Source organism: Perissodus microlepis, chromosome 7 (genome assembly GCF_051167445.1).
Source record: "Perissodus microlepis isolate ML-2025 ecotype Zambia chromosome 7, ASM5116744v1, whole genome shotgun sequence".
Taxonomy (NCBI): domain Eukaryota; kingdom Metazoa; phylum Chordata; class Actinopteri; order Cichliformes; family Cichlidae; genus Perissodus; species Perissodus microlepis.
This window is the reverse complement of record NC_140467.1, coordinates 7,381,895-7,394,604: the sequence shown is the minus strand read 5'-3', so window position 1 is coordinate 7,394,604 and position 12,710 is coordinate 7,381,895. Positions and strand designations below refer to the sequence as shown.

General features: G+C 39.8%; 1 protein-coding gene across 3 annotated transcripts in view; it reads left to right on the top strand.

The window, feature by feature from the left end:
* itpr2 (inositol 1,4,5-trisphosphate receptor, type 2) overlaps positions 1-12,710 on the top strand; it is a 61,751-nt gene that overhangs the window by 32,749 nt on the left and 16,292 nt on the right. For 2 of the 3 annotated variants that reach the window (XM_084933066.1, XM_084933068.1), the window contains 11 exons: positions 4,933-5,053; positions 5,463-5,650; positions 5,735-5,921; positions 6,637-6,890; positions 6,981-7,181; positions 7,759-7,869; positions 8,186-8,281; positions 8,365-8,484; positions 10,876-11,010; positions 11,108-11,300; positions 11,517-11,642. In XM_084933066.1, the coding sequence (XP_084789192.1) occupies positions 4,933-5,053; positions 5,463-5,650; positions 5,735-5,921; positions 6,637-6,890; positions 6,981-7,181; positions 7,759-7,869; positions 8,186-8,281; positions 8,365-8,484; positions 10,876-11,010; positions 11,108-11,300; positions 11,517-11,642 (1,732 nt within the window). The remainder of the gene's footprint in view (positions 1-4,932; positions 5,054-5,462; positions 5,651-5,734; positions 5,922-6,636; positions 6,891-6,980; positions 7,182-7,758; positions 7,870-8,185; positions 8,282-8,364; positions 8,485-10,875; positions 11,011-11,107; positions 11,301-11,516; positions 11,643-12,710) is intronic. The other variant, XM_084933067.1, reaches the window with a different exon arrangement.

Genomic DNA, 12,710 nt, shown 5'->3' with positions numbered 1-12,710 from the left:
TCTCTCTCTCTCTCCCCCCCCCCCTTCTCTCTCGGCTCTTACATCACCTGACTAGAGTTTTTCTTGTCAATGCAGCAACAAGCAGATGAGTCAGGCAGGGCTGACTCTTCTCTACTGCTACTGCCATCCTCTATCCTCTCCTTTCTCTCTGCAGACCTAGCCAGCACACTGCATCACCCAGAAGGGAGACAAAAAAATCCCCCCAAAAACCTGTCACCACCCCCACCTTTCAACTTCTCCCTGCAAGAGGGAAAAGGGGAAAGTCAAACATGTTTAGTTTGCAAGGGAGCATGCACTGGGATGCATTGCCTTATAGAGTGTAGTGCTGAGGTTGGAGATGCACTGGGATTGTGTCTGTGTAGTGGTGTGTGGAAATGAGAGACACTGACTCAATGGATCCTCACCTTCAGTTCAAGAAGTGTGTGCGTGCACGTGTGTATGCGTGCGTACGTGCGTGTGTGTGTCTATGTGGGTGTGTGTCTGTGTTTCTGTGAGACATCTCAGCCAGACAGTGCAGGCAGACAAGTGTCTCTGCTGACTGCAGATGAGATAGAGTGTTTACTGACACAGGGAGCATCAGCTACACGTGCTCATCCACATCTTTGCTCTTCGGTACACTTAGTTTGAGGATGCTTAGCTGAACTGTATCTGGCCAGCCTCTGTGATGAGACATAGAGGTACCTCATTTGCCTGATGCCTTGCTATCGTATAATTAGACCTTTTCTTTTTTAAGGTCGCAGTTTGGAGCTTTTTTTTTTTTTTTTTTTTTTTTTTTTTAAATCCCGTTATTTCTGCTTGATAATTCAGTTTCATTTTGGATGAACCACACTACATTTGACACATCCAAATGCACCCACAATTTATTATAAGAAGCAACTACTTACAACTTACAATGGCAGCTATACAAATGAGTCATATACATCTGAATACTAATTAGCTGTATGTGTCAGCTTTAAAGGAGGTGTGACAATCACAGCAGGGAAACTTGCAAAGGAACAAAGAGACCAGATAATTGCTGAACTGCTGGTGCATCAGTCACAAACTGCAAAATTCTGAAATGTATAATAAAGGAAATGTATTTATTTTCATGCAAGTATTAGGACAAATGGAATGGGGAAAATTTCCATTAAATGTCTATAGGGTTGTAGGTCAGGTGAGGTGACTCGTCTAACCAACAATGCCAGTCAATGAATAAATCAATCCTTCTTTGTATAGGACCTTTCATGAAGGTTGACGCAGTTCAAAGTGCTTCATAGATGATTCAACATGTTATAAAAGCTACATAAAAAGAATTAAAAGTACCAAATATAAAACAAGATTTACAATATAAGTAAACTAAAAGGACAGTTAAAGAAAGAAATTGATTGTTACTAATCGTTCAAACAGAGCACGCACCAAATATTCACATTATTGAAGCAGGAGTCAGAACTTTTACTTAAACTTTGAATTAATTAATGTTAACACCTAATGAACAATTTCAGCTTTTAGTTATTTTATAGCCTAAAGGTTGCATAATTACAGCCTAAAAATTATCACATATATTCAAAACTATTAGGTACACCTGTTCAGCTGCTTGGTAATGCAAACATCTCATCAGCCAGTCATGTGGCAGCGACCTGATGGCAACCTGCCCGATGTTCAATCTTACGTCCTTCTGACTTTCCTTCTGAGTCTTTGGAAGTCTTTGCACTTCCACCGGATCTCTGGACTACAAACTCTCTCTCTACTTTTAAATTGTGTCTTAAAACCCATCCATTCAGAATTGCATATTCTTCACCATGACTCCGTCTTAGTCTATTTTTACCTTACTTAGCTTTTATACTTACATACTTTATCTTATGTTTTTATTTTGTTGTACTAATGTAAGGTGACCTTGAGGGTCTTCAACAGGCGCCTATAAATAAGATGTATTATCATTATTATTATAAACTGAGCATCAGAATGGAGAGAAATGGCGATATAGGTGACTTTTTCTGCACAACCACCCAGAGTGGTTACAGAGACTGTTCTGCTGATGCCAGAGGTCAGAGGAGAATGGTCAGACTGCTTCAAGTTGATAGGAAGGCAACAAATACTGATTCATTACAATCAAGTAGGGCTGTGCGATTATTGTCAAAAGTAACTGACAAAAAACTGACAGACAGAGCAAAAAAAAATTTTCTCTGTCACTTAAACATAACACTGTTTTCGCATCCAAGTTGTGCTACATTCCTGTTCATTTACAAATCTTTGCATCAAAAGAAAATGTATCTTCATTTGCGTAAATTCGGTGCATCGCTTGGAAGAAAACTAAATTTGTTGGACCTGCATGAGTGATGTAGCATACTAATTTACTGTTGTGAGATCTATCTCTTTTTCTCCTGCAACATTTTGCAGGTTTTTCCATCTTGAAAAACCCCCAAATGCATTCCTGAAGCTTTCAATAGTAAAAATGTTTAGTGAACGCTTTGTGTTAGTCATTTCAGTACATCTTTGTTAGCAAAGTGGTGTGCCATACAGCCTCACTTTTATGAATGTCTGTGTTGATGTTGAGCAATTCATGTTAGCAACCATTGCATTGCTTCTCTTGTCCTTCATGCATTAATTATACTAATTATTTGGTGGTACGTTTTCAGGCCGCTGGTTATGTTAATTGTGTTGCTTTGTGGCACAGAGACAACTCTACAACACTCTTTGTATATAATCTCTTCTTGGTCAATGTCACTAACCCTAAATCCGCTTTGAGTGATAAGCTCTTCACCTTCTACTGTGTCAGTCATTCGATTTTTTTTTTTAATATATCTGTCTTTTTACATTGTGTTATCGGTCTAGACTAGTCCAGGAAGCTTCAGGCTTCATAATGCAGTGAGCAGTTGTGATTGGATGTGGTTCAGCGCTGATTTAGTCAGGTGGGGCAGTGCCTCATTTGTTTTTGCTTTGCGTTCGATTTAAATAACACATTTTCAAGACTGTCTGTGTTTAAATGTGGGAAGCCAAAATTGTGTACCTACAACCAACCTATACACAACGCAAAACACATCAAGCACATCGAAGCAGTTGGGCTACAGCCACAGAAGACCACACTGGGTGCCACTCCTGTCAGCTAAAAACAGGAAACTGAGGCTACAATTTGCACAGGTTAACTAAAATCTGACGATAGAAGATTGGCTAAACATTGTATGCCTTTTTTTGACATCAGGGTCAGAATTTGGCATAAACAACATGAAAGCATGGGTCCATCTTGCCTCGTATCAGCAGTTAAGGCTTGTGGTGGTGGTCTAGTAGTATAGGATATTTTCTTTGCACACTCTAGGCTCTAGGAACAATTTGTTTAACACCACAGCCTACCCGAGTACTGTTTCTAGCCATGTCTATCCCTTAATGACCACAGTGCACCAATCTTCTGATGGCTTCTCACAGCAGAATAATGTGGCATGCCACAGAGCTCGGATCATCTCAGACTGGTTTCTTGAACATGACAATTAGTTCACTGTACACAAATAGTCTCCAAAGTCACCGGATCTCAATCACATGGAGCACCTTTGGGACTTGGAGGAACGGGAGAGTTGCATCATGATGACAATGTTTCCAGCACCCTGCTGAATCTATAGCATGAAAAATTAGGAGTTCTGATGGCAAAAGGGGGGTCTAACCTGGCACAAGCAAAGTGTAACACATCAAGTGTATTCAGTTGTTATTTTGACAGGCACCTGCCTTTCTGCTAGCCTGCTAACACGTTTCCATGGAAACCATACATGGCTGGTTTTAACTCCACCCCTTACCCATCTCTTCTTGAAGTCTTTTGATCAATACCAGTGGTAAGGTGTCATCAAACAAGGCCTTGATGTGTTGTTGGATTACCATAGAAACAGGTGCTGACCACATGTAGTGTTCATACATACTTTGTCTTCCCTTCTTATTTCCTTCTTTTCATCTATCCATCGCTCTCCCTGTTGTTCTTTAAAAATAGGTGGTGAAATGTACAATGCAAGTCATCCACCTGCCAATCACACACTTTGATTACACAACCACTGAAGGGCGATTGTCGGCGTGAATCTTTTAATCTCATTTCTGCTCATCTGCGTCAAATGTCGCAGACACGGAGAGATGTTTATTCGAAAGAAAATAAATGCAGTTATTAAATAAATGAGCTGCTAGAGGCAAGCTGGTGTTGTGCAATGCATTACTTTATACATATGCATCAGTAATCCTTGCACGCAAATGACCACATTCTGTATAACCTTTTTCCACTTGTTTTCACTTGCATGCTTATGTGCACACGTTGTGTGTGTGTGCGTGTGTGTGTAAGAAGTACAGTGTGGTCCTATTTTGCACAATAAGAGAGGGAAAACTAGCCTCATCCCAAATAGTTTGGGGTAAGATCAGCGGTTCATCATGTCAGTTTAAAAATTGAACTGTTTGGAGACTTTCATTGCCAACTAATATTAACTAAAAATAAAAATAACATCTCTCATCATTTAAGGTTGCTTTTCTCTAAACACACCCTGGCTGCTGTCTCGGAATCTCTCATAAATGCTCAGATAGGATCAAGATATTGGACAACATTATAACCGTCATGCTCTCTCAAGCTCCAATTTCTTTGTTGATAAGAGCATTGTCATCCTGCAAACCACTGCTTCCATCAAGGCAGAAATGTGTCATGGGATGATGGCGATGATTCCTATTAGGTGAAATGAGATGAAATCTGCTCAGCCCTCTGAGAGATGATCGGATGGATTTCATGCCAATGAATGCACCTTACTACAAATGTTCCCTTCTTAAGATTTGTCCTTCATTTTGATCATTTTTATAGTTATTCCTCTTTCCCTTTCTGTAAAAGGGAAAAAAAAAGCTTTATCAAAATCTGTTAAATATGTGTGAATTTCCTAGTTTAATGCTCATACTCAGTCAGACTTTTAAATGGATTTAACATTATGATTTCTGTCTCCACAGGGAAATGACTTGAGAAAGATTCTCCTCACACGCTACTTTGGAAATCAAAAGCTTCTCTCCAAGTCAGAGCTCGGGAGTGGAAACAGCTCATCTGGTGGCTTTGTCAAGCAGTCACCTGGAGGTACCGAGAACCCCAAATAAACCGAGTAGATGCTGCAATAACTACTCACAGCGGAGGAAACAACAGGAACTAAAATGACAGTGCTCTGTTTCTTAGGCAGTATGCTGTTTGACAATTGTTGGCAGACATAAGAGGTTTATAATGCATCCCATAAATATTCGGTCCAGGCAGGTGTGGAATATAGTAGATGAGCATAACAAATAATCTAACATTTGTAAAGTTTTTCCTGTTCAATTTCTCAAAAAGAGATTATTTCTATCTACAATTATTTATATATGGTATGTGCATGCATGGAAAGCCAGAGGCAGGGAGAGCAGCAGCACAAAAATAACCAGGCAACATACATGAGACTAACTCAGAAAGAGCATGAGAAGCAGAAGCTGGAATTTAAATTTCTACATCATTGCAGGAGGTTCTCCCATGGTAGACGCTGACAAGCCAGCCACCAGTGTTTCGGATATTCAGTGTCTTTTGGACAATGTTGGGGCAACAGAGATGGTAATTGAACTCATCGTCAACACCAAGAATGATCGACTGTTTAAGGAGAGCATCGAGCTGGGCATTGCCCTTCTCAGGGGTGGAAACACACAGATACAGGTTGGCTTCACAGATACACGAATCCTGTACTTCTCCTCCACATGTTTTAGAAGTATACTCATGGCCATTTTTGCTCCCAACTAGAACTCATTCTACAGCCAACTGAACAAGCAGAAAAAGTCCGAGAGGTTCTTCAAGGTTTTCTACGACCGCATGCGTTTGGCCCAGCAGGAGATTCGAGCCACCGTGTCAGTCAACATGTTTGAAGTCAGCTGCAGAAAAAGGGACGATGACAGTGATGTCAGTAGTATCAGGGTTAAAAAAGGTAAAGGTAAAAAAAAAAGGTTAAAATTTTTTTTATTTTTTTTACATTATTGACTTATTAGAGCAAAAACACCACATAATGTCCAGATAACGTTTGTGAGCTCAAAATGCAGCTAACCACTGTGTCAAAATGTCAAAGGGAGGCTGAAAGTAAGTAAGCAAAGTTCATTAGAAGTGAATCACCTCTGTTATAATGTCAGAGGTACCTAGCGATGAGGATTTAAAAGTGCAATACTGAGTCATGAGGCTCACGTCCTCAGCACATCCAGGCATTTCCATAGAAAGAGCGAATTAAAAAGCCACAGACTGGAAAAAAGTAATGCTTTTACAGTGTTTGAGGTCTACAAGTTTAGTTTAGTTTAAAACAGTTGTAGTGGATAAATCCACAATGATTGTTGTAGCTCTGCTGACTTCTGTTGAAACTGTTGTTCCCAGTTCAAGCAGTCACATGTCTGAAGCATGTGACAGCCCACATTGCAATCCTATCAAAAGGCCATTGTATCAAGTTTGGGTGTTTTTATGCTACAGAAACCCACTAAATTGTTGCCTGCTTGTCAGTGAACGTCTGTAAATATATATATATATATACACATATATCAATTTCTCTTGAATACAATTGCCACACTTATGAATGGAAGCAATTTGCTCCTGCCCTGCAGTTAAACAGTGAATCGTGTTGTGTGTCTGTTTTTTTTTTTTCTCAATAAATCCTTTCTTTGTAGGGAAAGATTCTGGGCTTCACATGAGGGATGACATGCGAGGGCAGCTAAAAGAAGCCTCCTCAGTGACCTCAAAGGCCTTCTCAGCCTTCAGAAAAGAGCTGGATCCTGACCTTGAAGGCCTCGGCCAAAACAGTGAAATAATCGGTACTGAGGAGGCATCGGAAGACACTCAGATGAGCCCGGCTGTATCTATCATGAAACCAATCCTGCGTTACCTACAGCTGCTCTGTGAGAACCACAATTCAAAGCTGCAGGTACTGATGCTCTGTGAATTTTGCCCTTTGAAGTCCAGTCATTAAAATGACCGCTGATTGACTTTTTTTTTTTTCCTGCTCTGAATCCAGAACTTTCTGCGCAGTCAGAACAACAAGACTAACTACAATCTGGTGTGTGAGACTCTTCAGTTCTTGGACTGCATTTGTGGGAGCACCACTGGAGGCCTAGGGCTGCTGGGACTTTATATAAATGAGTTTAATGTGGATCTGATTCTCCAAACGTTGGAAACCATTACAGAGTATTGCCAGGGGCCCTGCCATGAAAACCAGGTAGGAGGAGGGTGACTGGTTAGTTGAGAGAAAATGCTCGATTTATTGGATAGTCAAGTTGTCAACATATTTATTTAATAGAGCCTAATACTGTGAATATATTTGAAAAATTGTTCATCTTTTCCTAAATGTAAAGCATCATACAGTATCGTTAAACCTGTAGCGAAAAGCTTTTGTTATTTCATGTGTTCAAGTCCAGTCAAGTTGAGAGTACAGGAAACAGGAAATTTCTGGTTTCGAACCAGCTGAGCAGCTGGGGCCTTTCTGTATGGAGTTTGGATGTTACGCCTGTGTCTGTGTTGGTTTCCAATTAGAAGGAGGAGGAAATCTGGTGATTCTAAATCTACTGTTGGTGTGAATATGAGCATAAATGTCTGTCTACAGTGGACCTGGTCACTTTGTGATCACACCGCTGTTTTAATCATGAGCTGTGGTGTAGTAAGCCGTCTTAAACTATCTTTTATTTGGATTTAACCTGTAAAGCACCGACACTTTCTTCTGATGAATTATATTAATGATTTTTTTTTTGTAATGTAGCCAACACTGACTACAGCATGTCCATTTTTTTCTTTTCCAGAGCTGTATAGCTAAACATGAGTCAAATGGTATTGATATTATTATAGCACTGATTGTCAACGCCATCAACCCCCTGGGTAAGGATCGCCTGGACCTGGTGCTGCAACTCAAGGTGAGCAGTAGATGTATGAGAGGTCTGGGAGGCGACACAATTCCATTACCCTATTATATACTTACATTGCTGCATAGTATTAATTAAATATAGATAACAATTGTGCAATGATGAAAAAGGCAATGGGGCAAATAAAGCCCATGTTTACTGGCTGTCTGACTGCAGATGTCTTTAGTAGTACAACCCTTTAGTCGAATCACAGCACTCTGAAAAAACTGCATCTGACCAGTATTGTTGTTTTTTTTCCTTTCAATTATTCAGCTTTGTGTAACTGATCAAAATATAAAAGCTGATTATTTTGAAACGTGTATCATAGAACAATGCCTCCAAGCTCCTGCTAGCTATCATGGAGAGCTGCCATGACAGTGAGAACGCAGAGAAGATTCTCTACAAGATGAGACCCACTGAATTGGTGAGTGTGGTCATGCATGCACACAAACTACATCTGACATGTGTGGTACAAAAATTGTGACTTCTAAAACACTTTTGCTTCAGGTGGATGTCATGAAGGACGCCTACAAACAGGGTTTGCAGAGTGAAGATGACGATGACGGCATGGGAGACGAGATCAAACCTAAAGATGTCGGACACAACATTTACATCCTGGCCCACCAGGTAAAAGAAAAGATTAAACTTGAGTTAGTCTAAAGTGGTCAGACAAACAGAGGAAATGCAGTGATGCTTTAGTCTAATGACCACTGGGCCAGTGCAGTGCAGGAGTGCTAAGTGATGGAAGAGTGCTTCTCTCAATGAACTGCTCTGACAGTTTTCTGAAATGAGTTTTTGTGTTGTGACATTGGCTCTACTGACAGATAGGCTTTAGGCGTTTTCACTGAGGCAGGTAGTCCCTGCACAACTAAATACACATGGTTTGCTTTGTCCAGGGATCAGGAACGAGGGAATGAGGCAGGAGTACTGTACCCCTGAGAAATGTGTTTTTGTTCTAAATGTGTGTGTCCATCTGACGTGTCTCAGTCTTTGTCTATGCTGTTTGTAAGTTGTTGAGAGCAAGCCAAGTCTTGTGGGTTTTCACTTCTGTCTCTTTAGAGCAAAGTGTCAGACAGGATATTTTGGTCTGCAGAGCAGACGAGTTTCATCATGACAAGGAAGTGTGCATGTTTATTTTTTTACATTTTTTTTTTTTATGTTTGACTTTTTAAAAAATAACCTTTCAGCTTAAAACAGGAATGCACAAATGTGTGCATCAGCTTTGAAATATATTTTCTGATTATCTAAATAAACAAATAAAATTGATAAAATAAAATAAACAATAGATAGAATGCACAAACTAAATGGTTCTTAATTTCTCTACAATTGCCTATTTTAAAGGAGTAAAATAGATGTTTAAAATATAATAAATAAAAAAAAACCTCAGCAAGTATTCAGAACTCAGAATGTTTTCCACAATATTTTTCTCTTACAAACCATGTTAAATTTTCCTCCCCTAAAAAGAGAAGCAGAAAAAAATAAGGAAATCTAATTTGTTGACTGAACCTAGATTTCTAGTTGACCTCAGTGTACACAAAACAGGTAAACAACACAGGAAAGGAAAAAGGCCAGAACCTGTTTCATACTCATCTATTAATTCTTGTGCCACAGGTGTCCTTTTCAATGTCTTTTTATCAGCAAGGATACATAAAAACTACCTCTGCAGAGTGTGGGGAAAGAAAGAAACTGTTGCTGGTTTCTGGTTTGGATCTGGATCACTTTAAAACTGTGAAATAATCCAATTCCTTTAATGGGAGATGGCAGCTTTAGCTCTATTACAAAAAACAAGGCCATAAAGCTTGAATTTGAACGGTATATAGACATTACTTACAGTTGTTGTGGGCTCATCATGGGTATGAATTTCACAACAATTTAGGGCTTTTTCCAGGGTGGAATCATTGTATACTTGTATACTATATATTGTTACATCTTTAATGGCTTTAGAAAACAAGAATTGGGTGCACAAGATTGCATTTATTTTGGACTTTCAAAAATATATAAACAGTGATCAAATGTATGTATACACTCACACCAATATTTGATTAAATATCTCTTAATAAGTTGCATCTCGACCACACACACCTTTTGATAGTGATCAACAATTTTCTGGCATAATTCTGCTTAGATATTTGGTCACTCTTCTTGGCAGAATTTATTTAAATTGGTTGTCACACACCTGGGTTTTAGACCTGCTCCAAAATCCTCCAATAGAGGTGAGTTCATGGAGTTGGGAAGGCCATTCCAGAAGCTTAATGTGGGCGATCGTGGCTCAAGAGTTGGGAGTTCGCCTTGTAATCGGAAGGTTGCCGGTTCGAGCCCCGGCTTGGACAGTCTCGGTCGTTGTGTCCTTGGGCAAGACACTTCACCCGTTGCCTACTGGTGGTGGTCAGAGGGCCCGGTGGCGCCAGTGTCCGGCAGCCTCGCCTCTGTCAGTGCGCCCCAGGGTGGCTGTGGCTACAGCCTGGTCTGTCCATCCCAAAACCAGTTTTGATGTGTGTTTGGGATCATTGCTCTGATGGAAAACCCAATTTTTCCAAATTTTCAACCATTTAGATGTTAATTTAATATGGGTGAAAGAACTTCCTTCATTATTCCATCCACTTTGTGCGGTGTACCAGTACCACTGACAGCAAAACTTCCCAGAGCACAATGCTATCACCACCATGCTTGGCAGTTGAGTGTTAGTGTGAAAGCCTCACCTTTACTCCGCGAAACATACCTCTTGTCATCATGGCACTACCTTTGTCTCCACTGACCATAAAACTTTTCTCCAGAAGGAATATTTCTTGTCCATATGGGCTATTTCAAATTTCAATCAAGGTTAAAGCAGCACCCAGTTCTTGTTTTCCAAAGTCACAGTCATGTCTTGTAAAATCCATAAAAATGACCATGACATTAACGCTCATGAGGAGATTTTGTAAACCATATTTGTTTAGTTTTGGTTCACTACTGGTCACAGTATCCAGTGTAGTGCAGCAAAATCATATCTTCATATTAATCATATTTCTTCATTCCTAGTTGGCCAGGCACAACAAAATCTTGCAGCAGAGCCTCACCCCTGGGTCAGGGTTAGGTCTGGGGTCAGGCATGGACCACGATAAAGAAAAGGATGATGCCCTCCGTTACTATGCGAAGCACACAGCTCAGATAGAGGTAACCCGCATCATCAATTTGGAATTTATCCTAAAATCTCTTAAATTGTTCGTCAAACTATAAAACTGTAAGCCAAACCTTTAATCTTTGTTATCAGATTGTGCGTAATGACCGCAGCATGGAGCAGATAGTGTTTCCAGTTCCTAACATCTGTGAGTACCTAACTGAGGAGTCAAAGATGCGTGTGTTCACCACCACTGAGAGAGATGACCAAGGCAGCAAGGTTAATGACTTCTTCCACCAGTTTGACAACCTCTACAATGAGATGAGGTGGCAGAAGAAGATCCGCAGTAAGTCTTCCTTACATTCGGCATCCAGTTCTTGGAAAATAATAATGATTGTGGTGGTGGTGGTGGCAGCAGGAACAGGCTTCAGGACGACAAATCACGATTCCCATCCAGCAAGTCTGGTTATGTTATTTTCACAGTAAACTGAAGGGCCTGCAGTGATGTGGTGTGTGCTGAATTCGTGTGCCTGTACTTATGCTCCCTGTTGTGTTTGCACAGAAAACAAGGCTCTGTTCTGGTTCTCACGTCACATCTCTCTTTGGGGGAGCATCTCCTTCTACCTGGCCCTCCTCCTCAACATTGCTGTGGCTGTATTCTACCCTTTTGGTGACGATGAAGATGAGGGTAAGAATTTCTGCATATTTCTCAAATTGTAATTTGTAATTTTAAGCCATTTTTTTAAAACCTTTTGCTAAGCAAACCAATGTTTTAAGGCAGTGGTCTTCAAATGGCTCCTACTGGACATGGATTAACTATTTAATGTGCAATACATCTGCCAATATTAAAGTAGAGATGAACTTACCATATGAGGCAGACAGAATTATTGTGTGCATTGTGTAAAATTTGTATAGGGCATAGTTTGGACAGCTCCTGGTGCTGAAATAACATCTCATAAATGTACTAGAGAAAATGTATGTGAAGAATAAAAGCCCTTAATATCAGCTAAATTATGCCGTATCTCTTTAATTCAAATGCAGACAGACTCATTAGTATTATCCAACTAAAATAATGAGGGAGTCAAGCATGCAAAATAAAGAGGCGTACACACAGAGAGTTAAAGAGACTAGTGGCTATGTGATGAAAAGAAAGAAAGAAATGTGGTAAATTTTAAAGCAACTGTTGGCAAAGGGCCATTTATTTAAACTAATTTCAGTTTTGAGACGGGCAAATGAGGTGAATACAGCATGAGACATGTGACATGAGGAAAACCTGTGCAACCACTGCCTGGAGTGTCAACCACCAACCATCAGCTACAACGCAATGAGCAACAGGCAGATCTTTTAAAAAGAAATTAGGCCAAGAGCCCACTTCACTGTCTATTCTTCTCCAAAGTGACTGTTTTCACTAGGCGTAATTTCTTACAGATTTTGAGGAAAGGTTGATGTTTTTTGAAAATCAGGAGGCCTTTAGCCCAGCTTAGCAGCAGACATAATGTTAAAGAAATAATTGACTTTTTATGCATCTGTCTGATTTTAAGCGCAGGTATACTGCATCATCTATTTACAGCTGTTTTATCAAGCAGTTTTAATCATTTTTAAAACCTATGGAAGAACACTTTGAATGTATTAATTTTCAAGTAAAGTAAGTCTATAACAATTCTCTTTTTTTGGAATGTTAATTATTAATGATTATTGCTTTATTTTTATGACTGAATGCGTGTTCTGTGACACGTGATGCTGCATTTATTTAAAC